Source organism: Fundulus heteroclitus, chromosome 20, assembly GCF_011125445.2.
Source record: "Fundulus heteroclitus isolate FHET01 chromosome 20, MU-UCD_Fhet_4.1, whole genome shotgun sequence".
NCBI lineage: Eukaryota > Metazoa > Chordata > Actinopteri > Cyprinodontiformes > Fundulidae > Fundulus > Fundulus heteroclitus.
Window position 1 is genome coordinate 37,500,525 of NC_046380.1, and position 25,184 is coordinate 37,525,708.

Consider the following 25,184-nt stretch of genomic DNA (forward strand, 5'->3'; position numbering starts at 1 on the left):
CAGCAGGACAGATTAGCATGCTAACTATGACCCTCCTTCCTCCCTCGCTGAATCTGCACTCCCCCCCCCCTGCTGCTGATCCTCTCCTTCCCTCCAGGTACAAATCTTCTGTTGTTTACTCCATGTGAGTGGCGAGAGGCGCAAAAACCCCTTTGATTGGTTAAATTTCCACTCGAGCACAAAAGAAAAGAATGTTTTTCTCTGAGAGATAAATGATTGTGGAGACAAGCCCCCCCCACTTACATGGGATTTATTTCCACAGAGGGGGATCCTGTTCTCCACGGTGTCGCTCAGCATGTCGACTCGGATCAAAGGGTTCATGAGTTCACCTTCATCAATTTGAAATGACCTGAACCAAACTGCGATGATGGCTCTGGCCATCATTTACGCATCACATCGCATCAGATCAAACGCAGAGCTGTGCAGCGTGAACCGATCTTCCAAGTTTTCACCTTTTACTCACAGAAACTTTCTGTTCTGCTGTTTAGGCTGACCACCTCCATTTCATGATTTAGACTAAATGAATGTTGAGCTTAGCTGTTAGTGTGACTACATAATAATAATAATAATAATAATAATAATAATAATAATAATAATAATAATAATAATAATAATAATAATCTTAAAACAAATCTGATTGTTCAAAGTGGTATTTTACCAGTTTGATTACATAAAATCCACCACTACTGTGAGAACTTTTACCGCTGCAATGGTTCTGTCTCTCAGATGCCATAAAAGAAGTTCAAATTTGGTAATATAAGATTTTCTCCATGGTAAACGTCTTTGTTGGAATTACAGTGAAATCTGCTTTTTTATTGGCTGATCCAGCCCACCTGATAACTCCTCTCCCAGACCTCTCTTCAGCCGATAGACTATGCAGTGTCAAAAGACACAAAAAAAAAAAAAAACTTCTGCCAGGGCTTGCTGAGTCAGGAGCGCTGACCCTGTGTGAACTGCGGTTCTGTTAAATGTTTGCTTGCATCTTAAAGTCGTCTATTTTTAGAGTTCTGCAATACTTCTGTAACTCTGTGAGCATACAATGCATGTTCTAGCAGGCTGGTTTAGACAGTGGATGGGAAAAAAACTCCAGGCCATGAAAAAATGCTGATAAAAAAAGAAACTTGCACAGCCTGTGGTTGACGGACAGAACCACTGTAACAACTATTATAATCCATTGCTGGTGATTCTGGTGGTTGACGCCAGCGAAGCATCCTGGTGGCTCTAAAACTTTGGGCTTCCATGGGGCACTGTGGTGGCACACGGATAGCATATGCAACCCATGTCCAGAGACCTTAGTCCTCAACACGGCCATCCCGGGTCCGTAGGCCTGTAGACCTTTGCAGCATGTCCCTCTCTTCCAACCCTAACCCTTTTGATCCCCTTTCAGAAAAAGGCCACAGGTGCCACAAAAACAATAAAAAAAATGTTGGGCTTCCTTTGTTTTACTTCTCTTTTAATCACTGTCTTAGTTTAAAGAAGGTCATAAAAGCTTGCATACGACTTTTAAATAAACTGCCTCTTAACATCCAAGAATCAAACAGATTCTTGATAATGGTAATCTTCCTCTAATAGTGTGTGGTTGAGAAGTAGAACTCATACTTGTGAATTAGTAGTTTATGTCTGTCTAATTTTCTTATTTTTAGTTCATCAGTAGGGAGTCAGCAATAGATTAGAACTTGATGTAATGTCTTCCTTAAAAAAAAAATACTTTTTTAAAATGATTGGCCTTGTTCTTTTGCTTGTTTTTACAAATATTGTTCCTAAAATTACAAAAGAAATCACAAAAGTGCAGCTGTTAACTGAGTGGAAAGATACAATAAAAATGCTTCGGATGAAACTGATTTTTGACAAGGTGTGGGACTGACTGGGTTTTTAGTAACCACAGAGTCTAAATATGATGAACAATAATACTCCAGCTGATACTCCTACAGTTAGTATTTTTTTGTCAAGAATGAAATACACGTTCAAGGGAAAATAAAATGAATCTAACAGAAAGACAGCAACATATAAATAAATCTTAAGTCTGTTTTTTTCATTGATTTTGGGATTGAATGAATGTTAGACAAATGATAATTATTATTGCATGATACAGCTTTCTGCTCTGTCTTTAGTTGAGTAATTCAATCCTGGACTGAGCCAATCAAAACACGTCCAAAGTTTAACAGAAACTCACCGGTTCCTAAGAAGAGCACTTCATAGTTGCCATCTGCAGCCGTCACCTGGTCCACAGAGATGGTCGTGAACTCATAGTCCACGTTGGTTCGAACCACCAGGGGGCGCTTGTGCACTGGGTAGACGGCGTTGTGCATGGCAGGATGATTCCTCATGAAGTTGATCACTTCGTCTGGGTAGTCCTTTGTGGACTTCATGCTGGGCGTGAATGTTCCTCCAGGGCACTAGGGAGGGAAACGATAACATCCTGAGCATGAATACAAAGAATAAAATCATCTCCCACAGAAACTGCAACTCACAATAAAGCCTAACAGTTATATATTTTTAGTTTTTGGATATATAGATGCCTTGTTGCTGCCCAGCTGAGGTCTAAGGAGGGGGAGAAGATGCTGTAGTGTCTTCTTTCTTTGAGATTCACATGTGGGGGGTGGGGGGGGGTGACTTACCGTGCCTGGGCGAGGGTAGGGGATCTTCCCAGTGTAGGCCACCCATTGATAATTAGGACCCTCCTTGTGGGCGAACGGCCCGTTGAAGACCATGCGGATGTCAGCCATGGAGTAAACGCAGACAGCTGAGCCTTTGAACACAGACCTGAGGAGAAAATGCAAGAATGGGTCAATTCTTCACACCGATAAACCAACAGAGCAGGATTAGTTTTCAGTAAAGGTAACCTACCCAGAGACGGTAAAGACTCCATAGATGACGGGGTTTTTTGTATCTTGTGTTGGCTGGATGTAAACGTCTCCTGTACGCGAGAACAGAACAGTCAGGTTAATTTAATTATCCTTAAAGCAGAACTCTTCCAAACATACCACAGTCCATTTGTTTTTTTTTTTCACCTCAAAGATTATTCACAGATCCATCTCCATTTGGGTAATTACAGCTTTTTGAAAAATAACATTGGAACGTTTGAATGGGACTTTTGTGTTAATAGTTCATAATATTCTTTTGACTATATGAAGAAGCACAAAAGTGGAAAAACATTATAAAAAAATATATATACATATTGTTTAAAGATAGAAAAAAATACAGTGTTTGCAAAAGTAATCCAATCCTCAAATTATTTTCCACATTTTCTTGTTTTGCATCCCTAGTGCATTTATTGGGCTTATAGATAAACAAAAAGCAGAACATTATTGTGAAATGAGAGATAAATGATACATTGTTTTTTTTTTTATTATTACTTTCAAATAAAAATCTGAAAGGTGACGTGTCCATTTGTATTCAGTCCCCTTTACTCTGATACCCTTAAAAAACATCTAATGCATTCAAATGCCTTGGGGTGGCTCCTAATCAGTGAACAGACCTAAATCCGACTAGGAGTCTGTTGCATATTTGAAAATTGTTTTCCACAGATGCTCTATACCTGAACTAAGGTTGACCTCTTTTGCAATCTAGCTGTACAAAGCTGGTAGAGGCACACCCTGAAAATGTAGCAGTAATTAAAACCAAAGGTGGCTCTGCAACCTGTTACAGTAGAACTGAAAGCTAAGCTAAGCTAAGCGTGCAATAGCTATTAGATGTGCCTTTGTAAAAACTACTAAAATATGTGGCTATAATGTTACAAAATCTGAAAAGGTTCATGATATTTTATTCTCCCTTTAGAAGGCCCTGGATCTCTCATCTCATAGGACAACAGCACAATGAAGTTTGAAGCCATTTCTTGGAGGTCCCCAAATCCCAAACACCCCCACTAGTTACCCTGCGGAGCTCTGACGCTGACACGTCCTGATTTAGCTTATCCTTTGTTTGATGCCAAGTACAGGTGATAAGTCTTTCTGCTGTTTCAGAACCTGACCTAAATACTGGTCCCAGGAGACAGACGTGTTCCCTGCCTACAACAGGACAAAGGCCGTCAACATAAGCTCCTAACCTAGTTGGGAGAACCTGCTTGGTGAAAAAGTCAAGCTAAAAATACAGCATTAGAGCTCTGAGAGTGAGAAACCGATCACATACTGGAAAAGAATACGTACCCCAATCAAGATTTATGTGCCCGCTGTCTCATCTAGAGCAGCATGAGGAATTAGCTGTCAGGTTACTATGCAGACATTGTAATACACGGCTGGTGTGAGAATTGTCTTCGACTGTGAACTGCTAGGTTCTGGTCCTGCCCACATTACTGAAGCTGCACGGTCTTCCTCCGGGGACCGTCCGCAGCTCTGAGCTCATCTCTAGAGAAAACCATACAGCTCGGAAGGATACGGCACATTGTCTCCTCCCGTCTGAAGTGGAGGTGGGTTCCCACCCGTTCAATCTGTCTCACAGCTGCCCCGAACTAGAGCGGCGGAACGGTCATGGGTTAGCATGGCCGCAGACCACTGAGCTGCCATGGGTGTCATGCAACACATGATCCTTGTCATGAAATACAGCTGCTCTGCTGCAGAAAGTGGCCATGTGCACGCAGGGAAGCACAAGTGCGCACTTACACATTTACAAAGAGATACCTCTGAGAGGAGACACAGATCACGGCTTCAAAGGCAGGAGACTGAAAAGCGCTTCTGATATTCGGATTCTCTCATCGTAATAAAATGTATAAAATGAGTCCAACTCAAAGTATCTTTCCTATATTTTAAAATCATTAAAACATTGGCTGCTATATATACTTTGTCCATCAGATACTATGTTACTCTCTGGTTAATCAGCCTTTGGGTTCTGGTTGATCCCATTCATTTACTTCTTATAGCGCCGTTTCCCCTGAAATCAAATGTGAATCTCAGATCTCTCTTAGTAAAATTATTGTGTCTGATTTGAAATGAACTTTTCCAGAAATAGCAGCAACTGCAGGCCATTAGCTTTGCTTCGGCAACGAGTCTCTTTAATAGAGTTCAAGATCTTATTGTGATGTTTTGTCGTTCGCATTCAGCCTTACATAGTGTGATGCATGTAGCCCACAGGTGATTATTTATTTTTTTGGAGTGTGGTAGTTAGAGGTTTCAAAGTAAAGTAGGGTGAATACATACACTCTCTGAATTTTTCACATTTTATTTGGGACACTAATTTGAAAACTCTCTACTTCACTGATAATCACTAGTTTGTGTTTGTCTTGCACCAAAAATCTAAGTTATATGCACTGAAGGTTGAGTGAAAAATGACAAAGTGTGAAAAAAGTTATAGTGAATACATTTTCAAGGTACTTTAAAAAGACCCATTTGTCATTGTGCATCCTAAGAGACAGATTTCCCTCCATAACCACAAATCTCCAGAAACAGCTTTAAAAAGTGCTCAAACCAGACAGTAAATACGAGGCCACGAGCCTGAAACTCCATCCTTTCCTCTTTACGGTTCCTTTTCCGAGTCCTTGGCAGGGACGGCTGCTTTGCAATCTGACACGCGCGCCCTCTCCCACTCATTCCTCCTGGCGAGTCTGTCCTTGTTCGTTCACCACCCCGCCCGGCTCCACATTTATGGCCTTTACTCAAGCAATATCCTACAATTAATCACGGGAAGCCAAACACTGACGACTTTCCGTCTCCCAGAATCACTCTGCGCTGCCGTGTCTGTGTCAACACCGACTTAACCAGTAAAGGCAGAGCTCTTGTTTGGAAAAGGAAGAGCCGGACCGTTTCCACTCAGAGGCGCATTATGGATATTTCTGTCAACCGGCTCCGCACGTGAACAGGTCCCACTTTTCAAATGCCTATAAAATACCCGGGCCTTACCTATAAAACCAAACCAGGGCTATTACAACTGCAGGCAAACTCAGAACCACTGAGCGGGATCCCAGCGAGACGCCATTACAGAAACAAGCCTGGTTAAGGTGCTTTTCGTTGCAGAGATTAGTTAAAGAGCTAGAGCAGCCTCACACATTATTCCCAGGTTAGCATGTTGGCCCTAAAAACCAATGCAGACAGACGGAGAAGCCGCTTTTTCTCCTCCGTCTGACAATCGCACACATTCCAAGTCATTGATCTGAAATGACCAACATCAGCCCACCTCCTTCTAAACACACATGGATATACATTCCAACAAAGACCTACACTGGTGGGATTCTGTATACTTTTCACACTCAGAGAGCTGAGCTTCAGATGCGGTGGGGGGGGGGGGGGGGGGGGGGGTTGATGGCAGTCATGATAGGTGCTGCAGCTTGTTTAATGTTATAGATGTGATCACACATGGAAAAAAACTATTACTGATTTCATCGTTTCATTTATATAGACTATTTGATGCCATAGGAGTACATCTCTGTGGTCTAATATTAAGTTTAGTGAAAATAAAGCATTATTGCAAATAAATGTTTTATAAGTCGACGTGTTGATATGAAATATCGTTTAAACATCTACCGTTTAGACTCAAGAGTTTACCTGTCCCCCTTTCATACGCATGAGTGTGATATTAATTTGGGGCTGCTGCAGATCCTTCCTGCTCACTGCCATCAGCATCTACAAAAACTCTTTGAAGACACCTGCATAGTGTGAGCTGAAAAAAACCCCATTTGATTTCCCTTTTGGATTGAATTTCAAAACGCATTTCACTGGTTACTTTTCAATACAACTTTGACTATTAAAATAAAAGCTGGATGCACAAGTTCAACTGTATCAGGACTTTTCTCTAATCCAATCAGGCTCAAATAAACATAAATTCACTTAAATCCCATAGTTCCCATTATTTATCATGATAGTTTTCCTTGGACTGCAACTAAAGTAACGTATCAACAGGAATCGCTGGTTTAACACTGTTATTCAGAACAATGGGAAGATTTTTATACTCTCACTTGGTCTAAAAAAGGAGTATTATTCTGGCATATATACAGGCTGGTATCTAGCTTCTGCTTTCTAAAACGGACCAGTTTAAATAAATCAACCAACTTTGACAACAAATTATCAGCCAATGCTACCCTAACTTGGAAATGTGGGTGGTGAATACTTTTGTTTTGATGTGTTCCTTAGTCTACCCTGACCTTTCCTTGTTACAACTTCCACCTTTTTGCTTGTAGTTAATTCAGAACAAGTCAACTGAGGGGTAACTTGGTAGGAGAGATTTACCTCAGTGTCAGAAGGACGACAGGAGGTTTCTATTAATCTGACTCTTGCCTGATGGATTTTGTTCCACAGAGCTCCACACATCCATCTGGGATTGCTCCATTGGACGTACTTCAAACACTCGCATCAAAACCAGCCTGTGACGCTGACAAGAGCGACGCATGGAAAACCAAAACAGAACAGCTGCCATCATGGATAGAGCGCGATGTTGGTAAAGGACTGATGTCAGTGTACTTTTAAAGAATTACCCATATTTATCAGACCGTAAGGTGCATTGGATTATAAGGCGCATCAAATATTCTTCCCATACAACACTGCAGCCTCCCCAGCCTGTCAGCGGGTCTCTGCCACTCCTGACAAGTCCGAGCAGAATCAAAATTGGCTCATAATCCTGATGAACTGACCGCACAGATGAAGTTTGGAGGTGTGCTTTCTCGCCTAAAATCATCTTAAAACAACTTTTTGTGATAAATTGAGGTTATAAAGTTGTGATAATTGAGGTTATAAAATTGATAGGTTTGTAAACTCATCTCTTTACTCCGCCCTTGAGCCGGACAGTTTTTCTTTCTCGATTTAAGCGACTGCTCTCTCATACACAGCGGTGTGACACTGCCTCTGCTTCTACTGAGCCAATGGCAATACTTGGAATTAGAAATACTAACAGAAGACGATGAAAAAAAAATATCAAAACTCTGATTGTTGCATCTCTTGTTGGTATCTTCAGAAAATAGTTATTTCTTAGAAAAAAAGCTTATTCTGCAGGACAATCTAACAATGGACAATAGTTAGACTGATCTCTCGTGGGCAATAAAAACTATCAACGCTGATAAAAACTATTTTAATTCACAGACTGAAGAGAAGTATTGACAGCATAAACCTGCCTGTCCATCTTCATCACACGTAACGTCTGCTGGAAACAGATGAAGGGGCTACAGCAGGGTTTTGGTTTGCTGATGGATGGATCTGTACTCACTGAGCTCGTCAAAGTGTGTTTCCATGCCGTCGGTCCCTGGCACTGAGCAGATGAGCCTGGCCTTTAGGAAGGTGCTCCACTTGTTGACCAGACAGCAATGACCTCCATCATCGTTCTGTTTGGGGGTGGGGGGTAAAAAAAAAACACAGTTTCTCCATCAGTTGCATCCTTCTGACTTTCCCCTTCATGGAAACAAACCACTTTGGGGAGCACGTACACACTTAAACCCAGGGTTGGTTTGCATAGTCTGGAAGATAAAAAGGTCGCTGATTGCTAAAAAAAACCTAAATAATAATAAGATTTCTCTTTTTATTACTCCTCTTTCTGTGAAAAGACAGCAGTTCTCCCTGAATGGACAACTATAATTGAGCGTTGTCTGTTGGTTCACAGCGCGGTCACAGATAAGAACTCCCCCTTCATCTCGCAGCCGTTGCTCAGGAGTGAAAGTGTTTCAACAATATTCACTGTAATTACACACAGGGTATGATTGGTGGAGCAAAGAACGGCAGTAAGAGCATCCAGATGTGAGGCGAACGAACAGTGACAGGGCCGTGTCTCCGGAGGGCGGCGGGGCAGCGTCCGCTGGGAGGGGGACGAGTGTTTGAGTGCCGGGTCACTGCCTGACCCCCCCACCTTTAAGCAAATACAACGGAGAACAGCTGAGACGACAAGCAAGCAAGCACGCCTCACTCGGACCCTTTCTCCTATCCCCGCTGTTATGATCACGCAAGCCCACAAACCTTGTGGAGGTGGACACACAACCACACACACACACACATACACCAGCTCACAATAAGCTGTACAAACACAATCAGCTCACCAAGATGCTCGACCAGCTTTCTGGAGACATTTGTTATGATTTATTTTTCTGTCTCAGTTTGCTTTAGATTTATGAGGCGAGCAGGCGTCTGTGCGGGAAGTCCAATTTAATTGAAGGAGGCAGTTTTACGTTTTTTTTCCTCTTTTTTTCCTTTTTCTTTTATTCGTAGCCATACTGACAAAAGCGCCGAGAAATGTCAGGACTACCAGGGAGAAGAGGCCAAGGGATCATGAGGTCAGAGGTCAGGGAGCAGTGTCACAGACAGAAGGATGCATTGTAGACAGGAAGGTTAAAGACACATGCGGATTCCGGCACGTTAGCGTGAGCCAAACCCCGGATTCGAGGCCGGTGGCTGTTCAAACACAGTGGGTGACTCGCCTCCGGAGACTTCAGGCTCTTAGCTCCAATGCCCCGGGTTTTCTTTTCATTAAACTAACCAAAAGCACTCCACACTGTGTACACACCAGGCAGATGCGTCCGATGCGAGACTGGGTCACGGGACTCTGACCCATCTCGGAGGACTTCTCTCGGAAGAAGAAATAGAGCTTGTCGTCGTTCCTCTCTGCGCTGTCCGGGATCAGATGCACGTGGACGAAGGTGGGATCTACGGGAGGAGAGAAGAGGGGAAGACATCTGTTGGAAATCTCCCAGCTGTCTCATTCAAAACACATGCAGCTACCACAACGGAGTTTAACCCATTCTGTTTACGTAGTGTATTAAAAACGTCACGCAGGAAAATGGAAGCGAAAGACGATCGTTACCATTTAACCATCTGGAGTTGTACTGATCTGTTCGCATAGCAGTTTTGGTCCCCAAAGTACGGAAAATGGCAGAGTCCGTTCCCATGAAGTCAACGTAGACCCCAGAATAAAGCTCTCCATCTGACAAAGACAGAAAACAGCTCCGTTTAGTTTAGCACTGACAAAAAGACGTCTCTTGATGCGAAGTAGGGTCTATCTTCAAGAAGGTATTTTTCAAAGCAAATACCAAATCAGGCAGACGTTCAGTGCCTTTCAGTAGTATTAAGGCCACTAGTACTTTTTCCCATTTTCTTTCCTTATAACCACAGCATTTTATGTATTTTATTGGGACTTCACATAGAAAACTAAACCAAAAGGTTGCTGGAGAGGGTGGAAGACAAGGTTGTCTTCATAAGGAGCTACACTGATCCACAGCTCAGGTGGCAGAATCTGTTGGCACAACAAACATTACTTCTGCACACCACAAATCTGACCTATATTGTAGAGTAATAACAGTGTTGAGGCCAGAAGAAGAACACATGGGGATACAGCCAAGAAGAAGGAGCTCCGGTTAGACGAGCATAGTGGTGGCAGAATCATGCAGTGGGAAGGCTTTTCTTCAGCAGGAACAATAAAGCCGCTCAGGCTTAAAGGGAAGATGGATGGAGCTAAAAGCAGATCAATCCTGGAAGAAAATCTGTTAGAGGCTGCAGAAGACTCAAGACACAGCGTTTTAACTCCCAGGTTGACCCTAAACGTACATCCAGGGCTGGTTTGGATCAAAGCATATTTAGGGATCGGAATAGACCTAAATCTAAATAACAATCTGTGATCAGACTTGAAAAATTTTGTGCACAGACATTTACGATCCAGTCTGACCGAGTTTGTAAGAGGAATGGGCACAAAAATTGGTCTCTAGCTGTACAAAGCTGGTAGAGACAAACCCTAAACAGCTGGTATTTAGGTCCATTGTCTTACAGCTGTAATAGAAACAATAGATGGTTTTATCAAATCATTGACTCAGATGGGTTGATGATACATGTACAGCTATATTTTCAGATTTTATTCTCAAAACAAATGCTCATGTATCATCTTCCTTCTACTTCACAATTAGGCACTACTTAGTGTTGATCTATAACATAAAATCCCTTTAAAATACAAATCAAATTTGTGGTTGGAATGAAACATGTAAAACAAAAAAGTCCATAGAGTGTAAACACTTTTGCTGTTTAACTTAACGTGGTGGTCTTTCCAACTCTTCCTATAGGATCCCTACAGAAAGCAGGTGTAAGGCTCTGTGTGTGGAGACAACAGGGAAGAGAGAGGCTTTTCTAGCCCTGTTATACTCAATGTCATGGTCCCAAGCAGTGCTATGGGGAGATGGATGATGTATCATTAAAATGTCCATGGATGATTGCGTGTCTAATGTAGTGGGGAGCTGAGCAGTTGGTGGTCAATGGTAAATCTTCTGTTGTTGTGCAGGGTTTTAAACCCTTATCAACACTAACAACGCTGCCCCTTGTATGAAGCCAACTGCTGGAAGTGGGAGGTAAATCCATCTTAGACGACAGTCCCGGTTCCGTACCGGTCAGCTGGTACTGCGCTAATATGGTAGGGCGGTGCCGGTGATTTACACCCGCTGCCTCGCCCCGCAGACAGAAGATCCCCTTATGCTGGTGGCAACTGACTCAGAGACCTTGGAGCAAAGGACATTAGACAGTGGCTTCTTAAGGGCCACAACATGATGAATTGCAGCAACCAGACTGAACCTTATTATCAAAGCACTACACTTAAGGTTAAATGTTGAATAAAGAACATAGGACATTCATCATTTATAATTTTGGTCTACAGTCAAAAGTATAACACTCAAACCCAGTCTGAAAATGTGCATTTTACAGTCACGGTTTACAACTCAATAAATCTGATTGCCATACACCATATACAAAGGATATTCCTTTTGACGAGGTTTAGGAGACAGGGCGAGGATAACTTGTTGCTGAGAGCTGCCAGTCAGCTGTGTATGTGGAGAAATCTTTTAACTCAAACAGCTCCTGCTAGCTGTATACAGTCATATTAGCCATATTCATTAAAGAATGTGTTCCAATGAAACTGGTTGATTAGATTAAACAGAATCTTTTTATTAAGTTTTTTTTTAAATACAACCTTTAAGCAGGTACTTTTCACTAAGCCCACATTTCTGTATTGAAAATATTTTTCATTGGTCTGATACTCTAATCGTCTAAGAAATTAAATGTTGTGTTTTCATTAGCTTTAAGCAGACAATCACTGCAATTAACAGAAAGGCTTAAAAACGTTGCTTTGTGTGTAATTCAATTTTATATTTTATGTTTTGAAAGTAGCTGTTATTAAACCTTTACTTAAGAAACCTTCTCTTGATCAAGATGAGTTAGTAAATTACAGACCTATATCTAATCTTCTTTTCTTATCTAAAATTCTTGAGAAAGTAGTTGCTAATCAACTTTGTGAACATTTACAAAGTAATGACCTACTTGAGGAGTTTCAGTCAGGCTTCAGAGCTCATCATAGCACTGAAACAGCTCTGGTGAAGGTCACTAATGATATTCTCATGGCCTCAGATAATGGACTTGTGTCTATACTTGTCCTGTTAGATCTCAGTGCTGCGTTTGATACAGTTGATCACAATATTCTCCTACAAAGACTTGAACATACTGTAGGGATTAAGGGGAAAGCATTAGGCTGGTTTAAATCTTATCTGTCAGACAGATTCCAATTTGTTCATGTTAATAATAAATCTTCCTCAAACTCTAGGGTCACTTGTGGAGTACCACAGGGTTCAGTCCTTGGACCAATTCTATTTACTATATATATGCTTCCGATTGGCAAAATTATCAGACAGCATGGGATTAATTTCCACTGTTATGCTGATGATACTCAGCTATATTTATCCATAAATCCTGATGAATCCAATCAATTACTTCGACTGCAGTCATGTCTTGATGACATCAAAAGCTGGATGACTTTAAATTTCCTGCATCTAAATTCTGACAAGACCGAAGTTGTAATCTTTGGGCCAGAGTCCTCAAAAAATAAACTTCTTAACCAATCACTTAATCTGGGTGGCATTAACCTGGCCCCTGGTAATAAAGTAAAAAATCTTGGTGTTATTTTTTACCAAGACATGTCATTTAAATCCCATATTAAACAGGTTTCCAGAGTTTCCTTTTTTCACCTCCGGAATATCGCCAAAATTAGAAACATTCTGTCCAGGAGTGATGCTGAAAAACTAGTCCATGCATTTGTTACTTCAAGGCTGGACTATTGTAATTCTTTACTATCAGGAAGTCCACAAAATGCAGTTCAAAGCCTTCAGCTGATCCAAAATGCTGCAGCAAGAGTTCTGATGAAAATCAACAAGAGGGATCATATTTCTCCAATTTTAGCTTCCCTTCATTGGCTTCCTGTTAAATCAAGAATAGAATTTAAAATTCTTCTTCTAACGTATAAAGCCCTTAATAATCAAGCTCCATCATATGTCAGAGCTCTGATTACCCCGTATGTTCCTAACAGAGCACTTCGCTCTCAGACTGCAGGTCTGCTGGTGGTTCCTAGAGTCTCTAAAAGTAGAATGGGAGGCAGATCCTTTAGCTATCAGGCTCCTCTCCTGTGGAACCAACTCCCAGTTTTGGTCCGTGAGGCAGACACCCTGTCTACTTTTAAGACTAGGCTTAAAACTTTTCTTTTTGACAAAAATTATAACTAGTGACTCATGTTACTCTCAGCTACCTTTATAGTTTTACTGCTATAGGCTTAGGCTACTGGAGTATATCAGGATCTAATTTTCTAACTATATTGAGTTCTACTGTTCTTCAATTATGCATTATGTGTTGTCATTTCTGCTTTAACTTTCTGTTCTCTCTCTTTTCTCTTCATAGTAGGTACACCTGGTCTGGCGTTCTGTTAACTGTGACATCATCCAGAGAAGACGGCTCACCTGCTACTACCATCTAATGTAGAACAGATTACTGGATCAATGTGTGCTTCTGTGCTTTTTTGTCTCTCTTGTTGTGTCTCTGTTCTGTCTTCTGTAACCCCAGTCGGTTGAGGCAGATGACCGTTCATACTGAGCCCGGTTCTGCCGGAGGTTTTTCCTTCCCGTTAATGGGTGGTTTTTCTTCCCACTGTCGCTTCATGCTTGCTCAGTATGAGGGATTGCAGCAAAGCCATGTACAATGCAGATGACTCTTCCTGTGGCTCTACGGTTCCCCAGGAGTGAATGCTGCTTGTCGGGACTTTGATGCAATCAACTGGTTTCCTTATATAGGACATTTTTGACCAATCTGTATAATCTGACCCAATCTGTATAATATGATTGAACCTGACTTTGTAAAGTGCCTTGAGATGACATGTTTCATGATTTGGCGCTATATAAATAAAATTGAATTGAATTGAATTGAATATATTGTGCTTCACTAAATCGGGTTGTGAAATAAATTAACTTTGCAATAATTTTCTAATTTATTGAATGACTGTACCCAGCTGACTGACAGCTGGCAGGAACAATGCAAGTTTTTTTCTTTCCTGTAAAATGTTTTCTATAACTTGCTTAAAGATGCATGTTTTGCACATTTTGTAAAGTCATCCACCTCAATTGCAAACTTCTTTGATCTCCTAAGTATGGTATTTTAATAACTGTACAGTATTTTGTCTTCTGTTGTAAATATGCCCTTTGCTGCTGGTACATCTGAACTTGTCCCAGTCTTTTTATATTGGTCATCTTTTTACTCCTCATTCTCAAATTGTTCCCGCTGGCTTCCATTAAGCTGTGCATATCAGCTTTTTTTTTTTTTTTTTTTTTCTACTCTTCCTCCTCAAATTGTTGCTGTGAAACAAAGAACCTGGCTGGTTGACTAGCAAACATCAGCTTGTCAAGCTCCCAACACAAACATGATATACAGTAGTATTTACTTTAGAAGTGACAGTGTTATATATTTAACTGGTGTTATATCTATACTTTGTATAGGCAATTACAGTGCCTAAATGTACACATTAGGTTAAATGGCTACTCTGAAGTGTACTTAGGTGAATTTTTGTCCGTTGTGTCTCTGTATTGCCTTGCGATGAACAGGGTGCCCTGGGTGCACCCCGCCTGTTGATAGCCATTGGAAGTGAACACCTGCCACCACCATGTGACCCAGTATGGATAAGTGGACATAGACAATGATTAAATAGATTCCTGTTAGATTCCTTGCTTTTCAAGGTATTTTTGACATTATCTCCATCTTAGAGAGAGATATGGATACATACCACATTATAAAAGGTAGTCAAATTTGGACTGGAATATTCAGCACCGATTACAAATTTACAATTTGTGATTTCTTAAAATGTATTCAATATGATCTATCGTCTGATCTCATGTGCTGGATGAGTCGTTACACCCAAAGTGAATGCTGATCCTGTGCTGAAGGTCACATAAGAAAACAGAGGATGAAACCAGAAAAGTCCCAGGGGACATATTTTGAAAGGACGTTGACTGAACAGTATCAACGCCTGCACGCGCACATGACCAAGCCCGCATAGCAATACTCACTAATCAAAGCTGACACGCTATTGAGCTTCGGGTCATAGGAGCACTTCCCCTTCCCAGATTCCACTCTTCCAGGCTCGAGGTGGAAAATTTCTTCCTGAAACAGAAAAATCACATGGAGATGGCAATAAATTCAGCACTCTTCATCTTGCCACTGTGATTCCCTGGGGTAGGGAAAAGGGAGAGAGCATGTGCGCTGCCTCCGACACCTGTGGGACCCACGGGGCCTGGTGGGGGATGAACTGTTAGAATAATGAGTGAAAGTTCATACGGAAAAATGCATGCAGTGAGAGGGAGGAATTTTTAAATCCATGTTCCCGGTATCAGGTCTACCTTAGAAACAAGTGCGTCATGGGCTCTGCCCCGCTGTATAATAAGCTGCGAGCAATACTTCTCAGCTTCTTGGTGCCTATGGGTGCGCGGGCTGACTGCTGACACCTGTAATCCAGCAGAGGAAAAAAAAACAAAAAAACCAAGCCACGGATGGAGGCCGGATGACTGGTGCTCGGCGCTTGTGTCATCCCAGCACACAAGCGCATGTTGGTGATTGGCAGGAATTTGCGTATGAATAGGATAAAATAAAGCAGTGGCATGTGATGACATGTCCTGTGGCCAAGCCTTGCATGTGCCGTCGTCATTTTTCACTCCCGGCGGGGACGGAGACGGAGCCATGTTTGTCAGTGTCCATCAACACGACAGCGGGGAAGAGACGGCGGCTCTGTGCCAAACACACTTCACTGGATCGCGGATATTTCTCTTTTGCAATTCCCTATTCATCTCTGATTAAAATCACCGCTTGAGCAAATACTAAGGTGTTGGCAGTTGACTTAAAGCCATGCCAGAGAGTGAAGTGCAGGAGAAAAAGAAAGTCACACACAGTTATGTGCGCCCGAAGAAACATGTGCCCTACACGGGTTGAGATAAAAACCCTCCATGTTATCTTTTCTGCCCTGTAAAAAAAAAAAAAACATGTTTAAATAAATAAATTTAAGCTCTGCAAAAGTATTCATATCCCTTGAACTTTTTATTCACATATTGCCACTCTATAACGGTAAACTTTGTGGTATTTTATGAGACAGACTAATACAAAGTAGCACCTGATTTTGGTTAGGGTTGTCTAGTCTCTCTTGTCTCTGATAAACTCTGATCAGCTTCCCTGTTCCTGCTGAAGAAAAGCCTCCCCACAGTAAGATGCTGCCACCACCATGTTTCCATGTGGAGGTAGTGAGTTCAGGGTGATACAGTTTCCTCACAAACTAAGTTTTGCTTTCGTCTGACCACAGCACATTCTTTCACATGTTTGCTGTCCTCCTTGAAGGCTTGTGGTAAAAGTGTTCCTGGAACTTCTTATGGTCAATTTCCCCCCCGCTCCTCCATAGAGCCCAGATTTGTGGAGTGACCTGTGGCTCCCTTGACCTTCTCTCACTTGAAGTTATGGATCTCTGTAGCTCCTCCAGAGTCACCTTAAGGCTCATGGTTGCTTCTCTAATTTCTGCATCCTTGCCCAGGTTGTCTGTTTAAGAAGCCGGTAATGTTTGAAGCTGTGCAACACTGAATTACATTTTGATTTGTTGAAAGCAATTGGTTGCAGTCACTTGTATTTAGGGGGCTAAATCCAAATGTGTTTTATTTGTAAAAAAAAAAAAAAAAAAAAAAAAAAAAAAAAAAAAAAACATGCATCATTTTATTTCCACTTTCCATAGTTACAGGTAAAAAGATTTGAATATAATGCATGTTCATGTGTTGAATGGCCCAGTCGAAGTCCAGACCTGATTGGGAAACTTTGGCAAGACTTGAAAATTGCTCTTCACCAATGCTCTCTATGAAATCTGACTGAGCCTGTGCTATTTTGCAAATGAGCAAAAACGTCATTGTCTTGATGTGCAAAGATAATACCACCAAAGACTTGCAGAACCAATAGACCGAAAATTGGTTCTACAAAGTATTGACTCAGGGCAGCTGAATACAAAAGCAAGCCACACTTTTCAGATTTTCATTTACCACCACTTAACTATCATTTACCAATAAAATCCAGTAAAGTTTGGTGGTTGTAACAAGATCAAGTTCAAGGGGTGTGAATACTTTTTAACATCACTGTAAACCATTTTCAAAGTGTCCTTCATTGTGTTAAGCCCTAAATATCCTTCAAAAGTTGCTTTCCACGCTCTGAAGTGCTTCGAGTGAAGACACGCTCAAGTATGTTGCTCTTTTACTTCGCTCACAGCTTGGATACAGATGGCTGGTGTTTGCTCTGGGCTAACATGCCCTGCTGTGGGAGTGGGTCAGAAGCTGACTTGGGCACTGTGGGGTGAAGAGCTGAAAGGGGGGGGGGTTGAATCCACTCAGATAAGCACCATGAATGATTAGAATATCTACAGTTTATGATATGAGGCTTAAAGGGGACATATTGTGCAAAATCCACTATTTTAGTCCATAAATACATATTGTTGTGTACTTGGAGTCAAATGCAGAACAAATAAATGTAGTCTGTCCAGGAGCTGCGTAAATAACTTTGTACTCTGTTCAGGTCACATTTTTAAAACTGTCCAGTTTTCTTTATTCTCTATTAAGTTTTTTGTACAATCACATTGCAATATTTGCTAAGTCTTGACTCTGAAGACTGCTAAGCAATTTTGCGAACTCGGCATTTTTATTTCTCACCATCATTTTGTAGTCTAAGCATTTAAAGAGACGGCACCAAAACGAGTTGCTCTCAGACACGACTCAGAACAGGGGCAAAAGAGGAGAACGAGGAATTCAGACCAAAGCATATCAGTTCCACTTTATATAGACCACGACTGAATGATTTCCATGTGGAAAGGAAGGATTTCAAAGCATGATATGTCCCCTTTAATGTATGGTAAATTAAACCAAATGCCATGCATTTAAAGGGAGCAAAAGCCTGTTCAATTAAAATTGTGCCTTGTGATTTTTAGCAGCCTGATAAGCCCATTTCACATGATTATCCAGCTCTCATGCAAAATGTGGCATTTAACACAGATATAAAGCAAAATGAACAAAGAGCAATGGGACAGTGTGCTGTGACAATGAGGAGGACATAAAGAAGTTATGAATAAAACATGATATTAAATATTAAGATTGTGCAAAAACTATAAAAAGGTGCATGCTAAATGTTACAAAGATAGCGACTGATGGTTTGTGATTAAAAATGGCATTGACAAAATGCGCTCAGACACATAGAATGGGGGCATGCTGCAGGTGACCACGAGCCCACGGCAGTCAGCTGGGGCTGGAGTGTAAACAGGGCCCGCATCGCACCTTCAGTCCAAGTGTCTCGTGCACCGCGCTGGGTTCGGCTGCGCGGCTAGCCCTTCCCCTGGCCTGGGCCATCTGCAGATACATGGACGTCTAAAACAGGAAACAGCAATACAATCCGGATGTTACGCGGCTGACGAGGGAGGGGTCAAGGCCCTTCCTTGCAATCCTGTGAATCGCTCGATCCACTGTTGTTCCCAAAACATGGTGAGAAACTCGTCTGGTAAAACATTTACTGCGAGACCATCTGCAAAAATAGATGCACTGCCTTGGAAAGGTGTTCGCTACCCTTGAGCTTTTTCACTTTTTGTCATCTTCCAACCACAATCTTCCATGCATTTAACTGGGAAATTTATGTGACAGACAAAGAAAATTAAGTGTCATTTTCACAAAAATGCGCTTCTCACAGTCATTGCGTGAGATTTGAGAGCTCTGCCCATCCCTCATGGAGCAGTGGGCTGCCACCCTATGGCGCCTGGGTAGCATTCTAGGGCTAATTGTAACTTGCAGCCTCCTCAGGATGCAGGCCCACTGGTCTAACCAACTAGACCACCACTCCCCGAGGCATGACGAGGGAAATACTAAAAAACAACAACCTTGTTTTATTTTCATCTCCTTCACAATAACGCGCTGCCGCGTGCTGTTCCGTCACATGAAATGCTAATAAATTAAAAGCAGTTTGTGATTTTAACTAACAAAATGTGAAACAGTTCATGAGGTATAAATCCTTTTAGCAATGCACGGTATAAGGTAGCGCCTGGCTACACAGGGAATATTTTTCGCTATATCTGCCCAGTTGGTGGCGACGAAAACGACTTTAGTCCTCCTGAGCTTGAATCAATAATGACCACCACATTACGCTGCAAGCTGCTAAACCTTACAAACCATCGTGCATCTAGAGCTCCAAAGCTATACCTGACGGGTCTAATCAGAGAACATCAAGCATTCTGACTTAATAAGGAGCAGGCACATGTAAACTGCGGGATTTCAGACTTTAGGTTTGTAAGATGGCCCGCCTCAGAAAGGTGCTGTCGGGAGCATGACTCGAGCCCGTCTGTTTGGTGTTCCAAAGAAAATAGCAGCCCTCCCAATTAATGGGCCAAAACTGGAACATTCCACTTGCACCCCATAATGGGAGCTCCCACTTCCAATTACCAAACGTCCCACATGGTAGAGTCTGGCAGGTGGCCTGGATGAATGCATGAAGCTGTGGATGGATATGCGAGCGACTGGATGGAGGTCCTTCATTAGTCTGGGGGGGTGGGGGGGTCTCATGCAGACGCTGCTTGTCTTTGCAGGCTCTCTGTGATCTCCAGGGGAAGCAGCGACGGGACGTGTAAGTTTTATTTACTGCTGTTTAATAAAAAATAAAAAAAATCCCCGGATCCCTATTTGGGAACAAGTGTGATATTCAAAAAACCGTGAGGTGTTACGGGGGAGTGTGGCAAAGTAGTTAGTCCAGGCTCCCATTAAAAGCTGACACTAAACAGAGAGGGACTAACTGCTCTGTGCCGGCAGCAGCTGTGTGTTGAGAGGCTGGCTGCTTCGCCACATGTGGACCCATGGTACTGAAAGCCTTTTTAACAACGATGGAGGAAGGCCATCACAACGGACAGCTAATGCATGGGGGATGGAGGGCAAACATGGGAGCCATGCTTGGCCCATGCAGGCGCAGAAAGCTTTTTTTCCTCCGTTTAGATCCCCCTTCGTGGGCTCTCAGTTTCTAACCTGAGGTTTACGCCCGCGGTTGACAAAGGTGCAGACGGGATTGTAGGCTCCAGTTCCGCAGACGTACAGATGGGTCCGGTTCCACGACTCGATCAGGCGGATGAAGTTTGCACACTCCTCCTGGAAACACAATACAGTACAGTAAGTTATTACTTCAATAAAATGAAAAACAAAAATTCACGACATTTTTTTTAACAGGCGCATCTCCTGCTGATTCAGGAAGTTCAAATGATCCAAATTTAGAAATATTCCATAAACATATCGGTGAGAGGAGGCAACGCTTTCATTCTCTGCATTAATTCATTTATGTCTGCTTGGCTAGACAGCAGGAAACCCCCTTTTACTGGGCCGATTTTAAAACCTACAGATGACGGTCATCTATATTAAAAGGCAAAGAGAACAGTGGAGAGAGTTGTAGACTTTTAATGCTGAGTGTTTTCTCAAGCTGACAGAAATCGCCCCCACGGTTTATAAGCGGCATACTTACACTGGCATCCTTCCCGCTCACAAGGCATTCTGTTCGCCTCCGTTCAGACACCGGCCAATGTATCTGCAAAGGCAAGGCCAGAACATGTTTTATTGCCGCAATCATACCTGTTACACATCAATGCCATTTATTTTTAAGCTAAAGCTCTTAAGGGAAAGCGACCTAGGCCAATATCCGTCCAGCTGAAACAGCTCTAACCCAGTTACAGTGCATTAATGAGCCAACACCAGAAAACGTGCAGTCCAACAAAAACAACCCCTTTAGGCTCCCGCTGGGGGAACAAAATTCTGCCATGTTACAACCACTAATGTCAATACGGTTTATTGGGATTGTATGTGATAGCCCAAACCGAAGTCGCACATATTTGGGAAGTAGAAGGATAATTACACATGCTTTAAAAAATATAATAATAATTAAAGTAAAAACTTTAAAAGTAAGGCATGCATTTGTAAAAAGCCACCTTACATAGTGGTGGCAGCAACAAGAAGCGGGTGGGACTCTTTTTAAGCAACAGGGGAATCTGGATGGAGCTAAATAGAGAGCAATCCTGGAAGAACACCGGCTGGAGGCTGCAAATCACCTGAGACCGCAGCCAAGTTTCAACAAGGTTCATTGAGATTCAACAAAAACTCTAAGCATACAGCCAGAGCAAGAATGAAAAGGGTTAGACCACTGAACATTCATGTCGGACGGCCCTGTCAAAGTTCCGACTTAACGCATGAACTTTGACTAGGCCATCCTAACACAGGACTACACTATGCTTGTTTTTAATAGGCTAGTCAAAGTTCGATTTTAAATTTGGGTCAAGATCTCAAAACCGATGTTCTCCAACAGTCACCATCCAGTCTGACTGAGCAAAGGCGATAGAGACATACTCTCACAGAGTTGTAGTTGATATTGCAGTAAATCTTGGCTGTACAAAGTATTGAGTGAGATGGGGCAAATAACATTTTTAAATACCTGTCTGACCTATCAAATCCGATGACCCCAAAGTGCTTTACACTACAATATAGCCACAGCTACCCTGGGACAGACTGACAGAAGTGAGGCTGCTGTACATTGGCACCACCGGACCCTCTGACCACTGCCAGCAAGCATTATGGGTGAAGTGTCTTACCCAAGGACATAACGACTGAGACGGTCAGAGCGGGGGATCAAACCCACCGGTTACAGGACGAACTACGTTGCTTCCGCTGGCCCACCGCCTCATTAACATAAAATTTAACTTTTCGTTTTTGAAAGATGTCCAAAACCCTTCATTATTTTCCTTCCACCCCACAATTATGCTCCATTGTGTTGCTCTATCACAAATACTCTCAGAAAATGCATCTTGGGTCGAAATGTGGTAATATGCGGAAACATTTAAGTGGAATGAATACTTTTCCAAAGAAATACACGTTGGCCTGGAGGCAGCTGCTGAGGTAAAGGTGTTTGCTTTATCCCAGATTAGGGCCATGCTGAAAGAAATAAGTAGAAGTCTTACTATATGTGGGCTCTTGTTGATGTCATGGAGGTCCAGGGACAGGATGTGGTCCTTGCTGCCGACATACATGCGGTCATGGTCCTCATCCATACGGAGGATCCGGTAGTCGGACGCGTTGAGCAGGTAGGCAAAGTGATGAGCTGTACCGGTGGACCTCAGCTCTGCACGGAGACAGAAAGGGTTCCATTTATGACAGCTGAACACATTTATATATGCACATCTTCTCATACACACATGCATGCACAATCGACATGGTCCCCATGCCACGCCAGCATAGCAACATAAACTAATCTGATGGTTTTCCATGAGCACAACTGTAACCTAACACCACACATTAGAGATAAGTGCTACTGAGGGTCCGTCACACTGTGTTGATGGGTTAATACCTCCTGAGTGGATCAAAAGATCTCGCAAATCTCCCACCAGAGACTGGCTGTGACTTTCTGTGGGAAGTCAGGAAAAACAGATGCGGCTGCTTGACTGATAGAACGTCCACAAGTGACTCCTTTACCCCAGAGTTGGGTTACACGGCTGCACGCAGTCTGATGGGTTCAAACATTCCTGCTTTGCTTGGACACCGATTCGCTAAAAGGTCAGAAACGCGCGTGTGCCCGTGGCAACACAATGCCGTCGACATGTACCGGCACGCAGAGAGTTACACAATCTTCTGTCGGCCACATGGCGGGTTGTTTGTTTGATACGTTCTCCTTGGTTCAGCACCCAGCTCGAGGCGTAGCGGAGAGGCCACAGCTCCTACAGCAGAGGTCACATGCCCCACCATAGACAAACACACTCCTTCAGGAATCTGTAATTGAAAGGCAGTGGCGGGTGGCATTCACATAAATTGTTGGACAAACAAGAGGGTTCACTCAATAAGCAGGGAAGTCCCGGTTTCAGTGATGTTTACTCTCCAACCACCGTCGAGGAACACTTTGAGGTTGGTTCTGCGCGGATCATGCGGCCAAGCTGCGGTGGAGAGAAACCAGGAGGATAAGCTGTCAAACACAGTTAGTAGTGCTTGGCTTTTACACGGGGATTCGAACAGAGGTCCGCTAGGGTGTAATGAAAGAAGCCGAGCAGTAAATGTAGGACGTCAGGTCTGCAGAGTGGTCTTTGCACACAGGGGGATATTGCCCGCTTTTAAGGTTGGACGGGAGAAGCGGTATTTTTCTTGTGTGCTCTGTATTGGTGGTGATGTTCAATGTGCTTGAAACCGCGTAGAAACATTCCTTTGAGGTGTTTTTTGTGGTCTGGACACCCAAGCATGCACAGCCATCAACATGTCCGACATCAGGGCCTTAAAATAAACACCATCTCCGGACATTTCTAAACAGACTCCCCCGAGGAATCTGATCTTTGCCGTCTTTCCAGCCAGATCTAAATTTAACACGGCGGGGGGGTTACATCAATAAGCACGGATTAATAGCATTAGATTGGCTATATTTGTATAGTTCGATTTAATAAGTGTGCCCACCAAAGGAATGTTTACAGGTTAGCAGGGTGATTGGCATCTGTCAGAGCTCTGTTGCACAAAGTCGGAGCCCGTGATTATTTGTGTTGGACTCTGAAGATGAATGATGAGTCCCTGTGTGTCTGCGTGTGCGCAAACAGGAACGGATTGTACACACACACACACACACACACACACACACACATTAAGTGCACGCTCTTCCCGAGGGCCAGTTCAAGTCCTTGCTGAAGCAGGTTGTCAGCAGCTCTTCGGTTTGTGTTTGTTGTCAGAGAGAAGCTGGATAAGACCATCTGTCAGCTGAGGAGGGAATGTGAGCAGCGCAAAGCAACAGTGCGCCCTATAGAGAACCGCGCATTAGGAAACAAACATGTGTAATCTAATCCCACGGCCATCTGATAACGCGCACAGGGGCTGCTTTAAATCTACAATGCAGCATGTCTGAATGCTGCGTCCGCAGCTCGAACATGCCTTCTAAATGAAGTGTCTCGCCCCACACCTTGTCATCCAGCCTCATTTATTATGAAGGCTGAACCAAAGTAGAACTTGACGCAGTCGAAGGAACGCAACCTTTTAGATCGTTCATTATGACCAACCCAGAGCTCAAATTCCTGATGTAGTTTTCATGCCACTTGAACCTTTCCAAATATTTCACATTGTAACCAGATACTTCAATGCAATTTCATTTGGTTTGATGTTGTAGATCAACACACAGTAAGCACTGCTATGAAGTATGAACAGGAGGTTTGTCTGAATGCAGCTTGCTTTGTAGAACCACCTTTTGCTTTTGGGGTGTATGTTTCCACCAGCTTTGCACATTCGGAGAAAGGATTCAAAGTTGTATGTGATCATCACATCTTGCCACAGATTCAAATTTAGGTCTGGGCTTTGACTAGGCCGATCCAGCATGAATATGTCTTAGATTAAAATAAAAGCCTCCCCACAGCATGATGCTGCCAGCACTGCTTTGCTACACTGTTGGCATGGTGTGTTCATGGTGCCGTTCTATTCTTCTGAAATTTGCTCGTAGGTGAAAAATCAGAGTTTTCCTCTCATCTGACCAGAAGACTTTCACATGTTTGCTGTTTTCCCTACGTGGGTTGTGGCCAGTGGGACCTTCTTTCAGCAACTGCTATCTGTCTTACACTCCACCAAAGTGTAAGGCCAGATTTTTTTTTTTATTGTTTCACAGCCCAACCTGCTGCAAATGTCTCCAGAGGTTTCTCCTTGAGCTGAACGTGCTGCTGTATTCCTTGGTCTTCATGATGCTGTCTGTGCAATAATGTTTTCAAACAAACCTACTAACCTTCACAGAACAGCTGGATTTACCCTACAGTTAAACTATATGGTAGATTTAAATGATCAAGGGACTTCTGCAGTCATTTAGCTAAACTAAATTTTATATCATTGAGTAAATTGGGCAGAATTTAAATACACACAAAACTTTTTTAGATTTTTACATCTCAAAGCATTTTCCTTCCTCTTCCCTATT

General features: G+C 42.6%; 1 protein-coding gene across 5 annotated transcripts in view; it reads right to left on the reverse strand.

The window, feature by feature from the left end:
* Window positions 1–22,381, reverse strand: part of sema3fb (sema domain, immunoglobulin domain (Ig), short basic domain, secreted, (semaphorin) 3Fb) — a 32,867-nt gene extending 10,486 nt beyond the window's left edge. For 3 of the 5 annotated variants that reach the window (XM_012874054.3, XM_012874044.3, XM_012874036.3), the window contains exons 1-11: window positions 22,225–22,381; window positions 20,742–20,804; window positions 20,255–20,374; window positions 18,530–18,619; window positions 15,254–15,347; window positions 9,706–9,825; window positions 9,409–9,548; window positions 8,125–8,239; window positions 2,848–2,917; window positions 2,619–2,763; window positions 2,174–2,396 (exon numbers count right to left, since the gene is read on the reverse strand). In XM_012874054.3, coding sequence (XP_012729508.2) covers window positions 2,174–2,396; window positions 2,619–2,763; window positions 2,848–2,917; window positions 8,125–8,239; window positions 9,409–9,548; window positions 9,706–9,825; window positions 15,254–15,347; window positions 18,530–18,619; window positions 20,255–20,374; window positions 20,742–20,804; window positions 22,225–22,314 — 1,270 coding nt within the window. In that variant the 5' untranslated portion in view covers window positions 22,315–22,381. The remainder of the gene's footprint in view (window positions 1–2,173; window positions 2,397–2,618; window positions 2,764–2,847; window positions 2,918–8,124; window positions 8,240–9,408; window positions 9,549–9,705; window positions 9,826–15,253; window positions 15,348–18,529; window positions 18,620–20,254; window positions 20,375–20,741; window positions 20,805–22,224) is intronic. The other 2 variants (XM_012874072.3, XM_012874063.3) reach the window with 1 other exon arrangement.
* Between the last annotated feature and the right edge of the window lie 2,803 nt (window positions 22,382–25,184).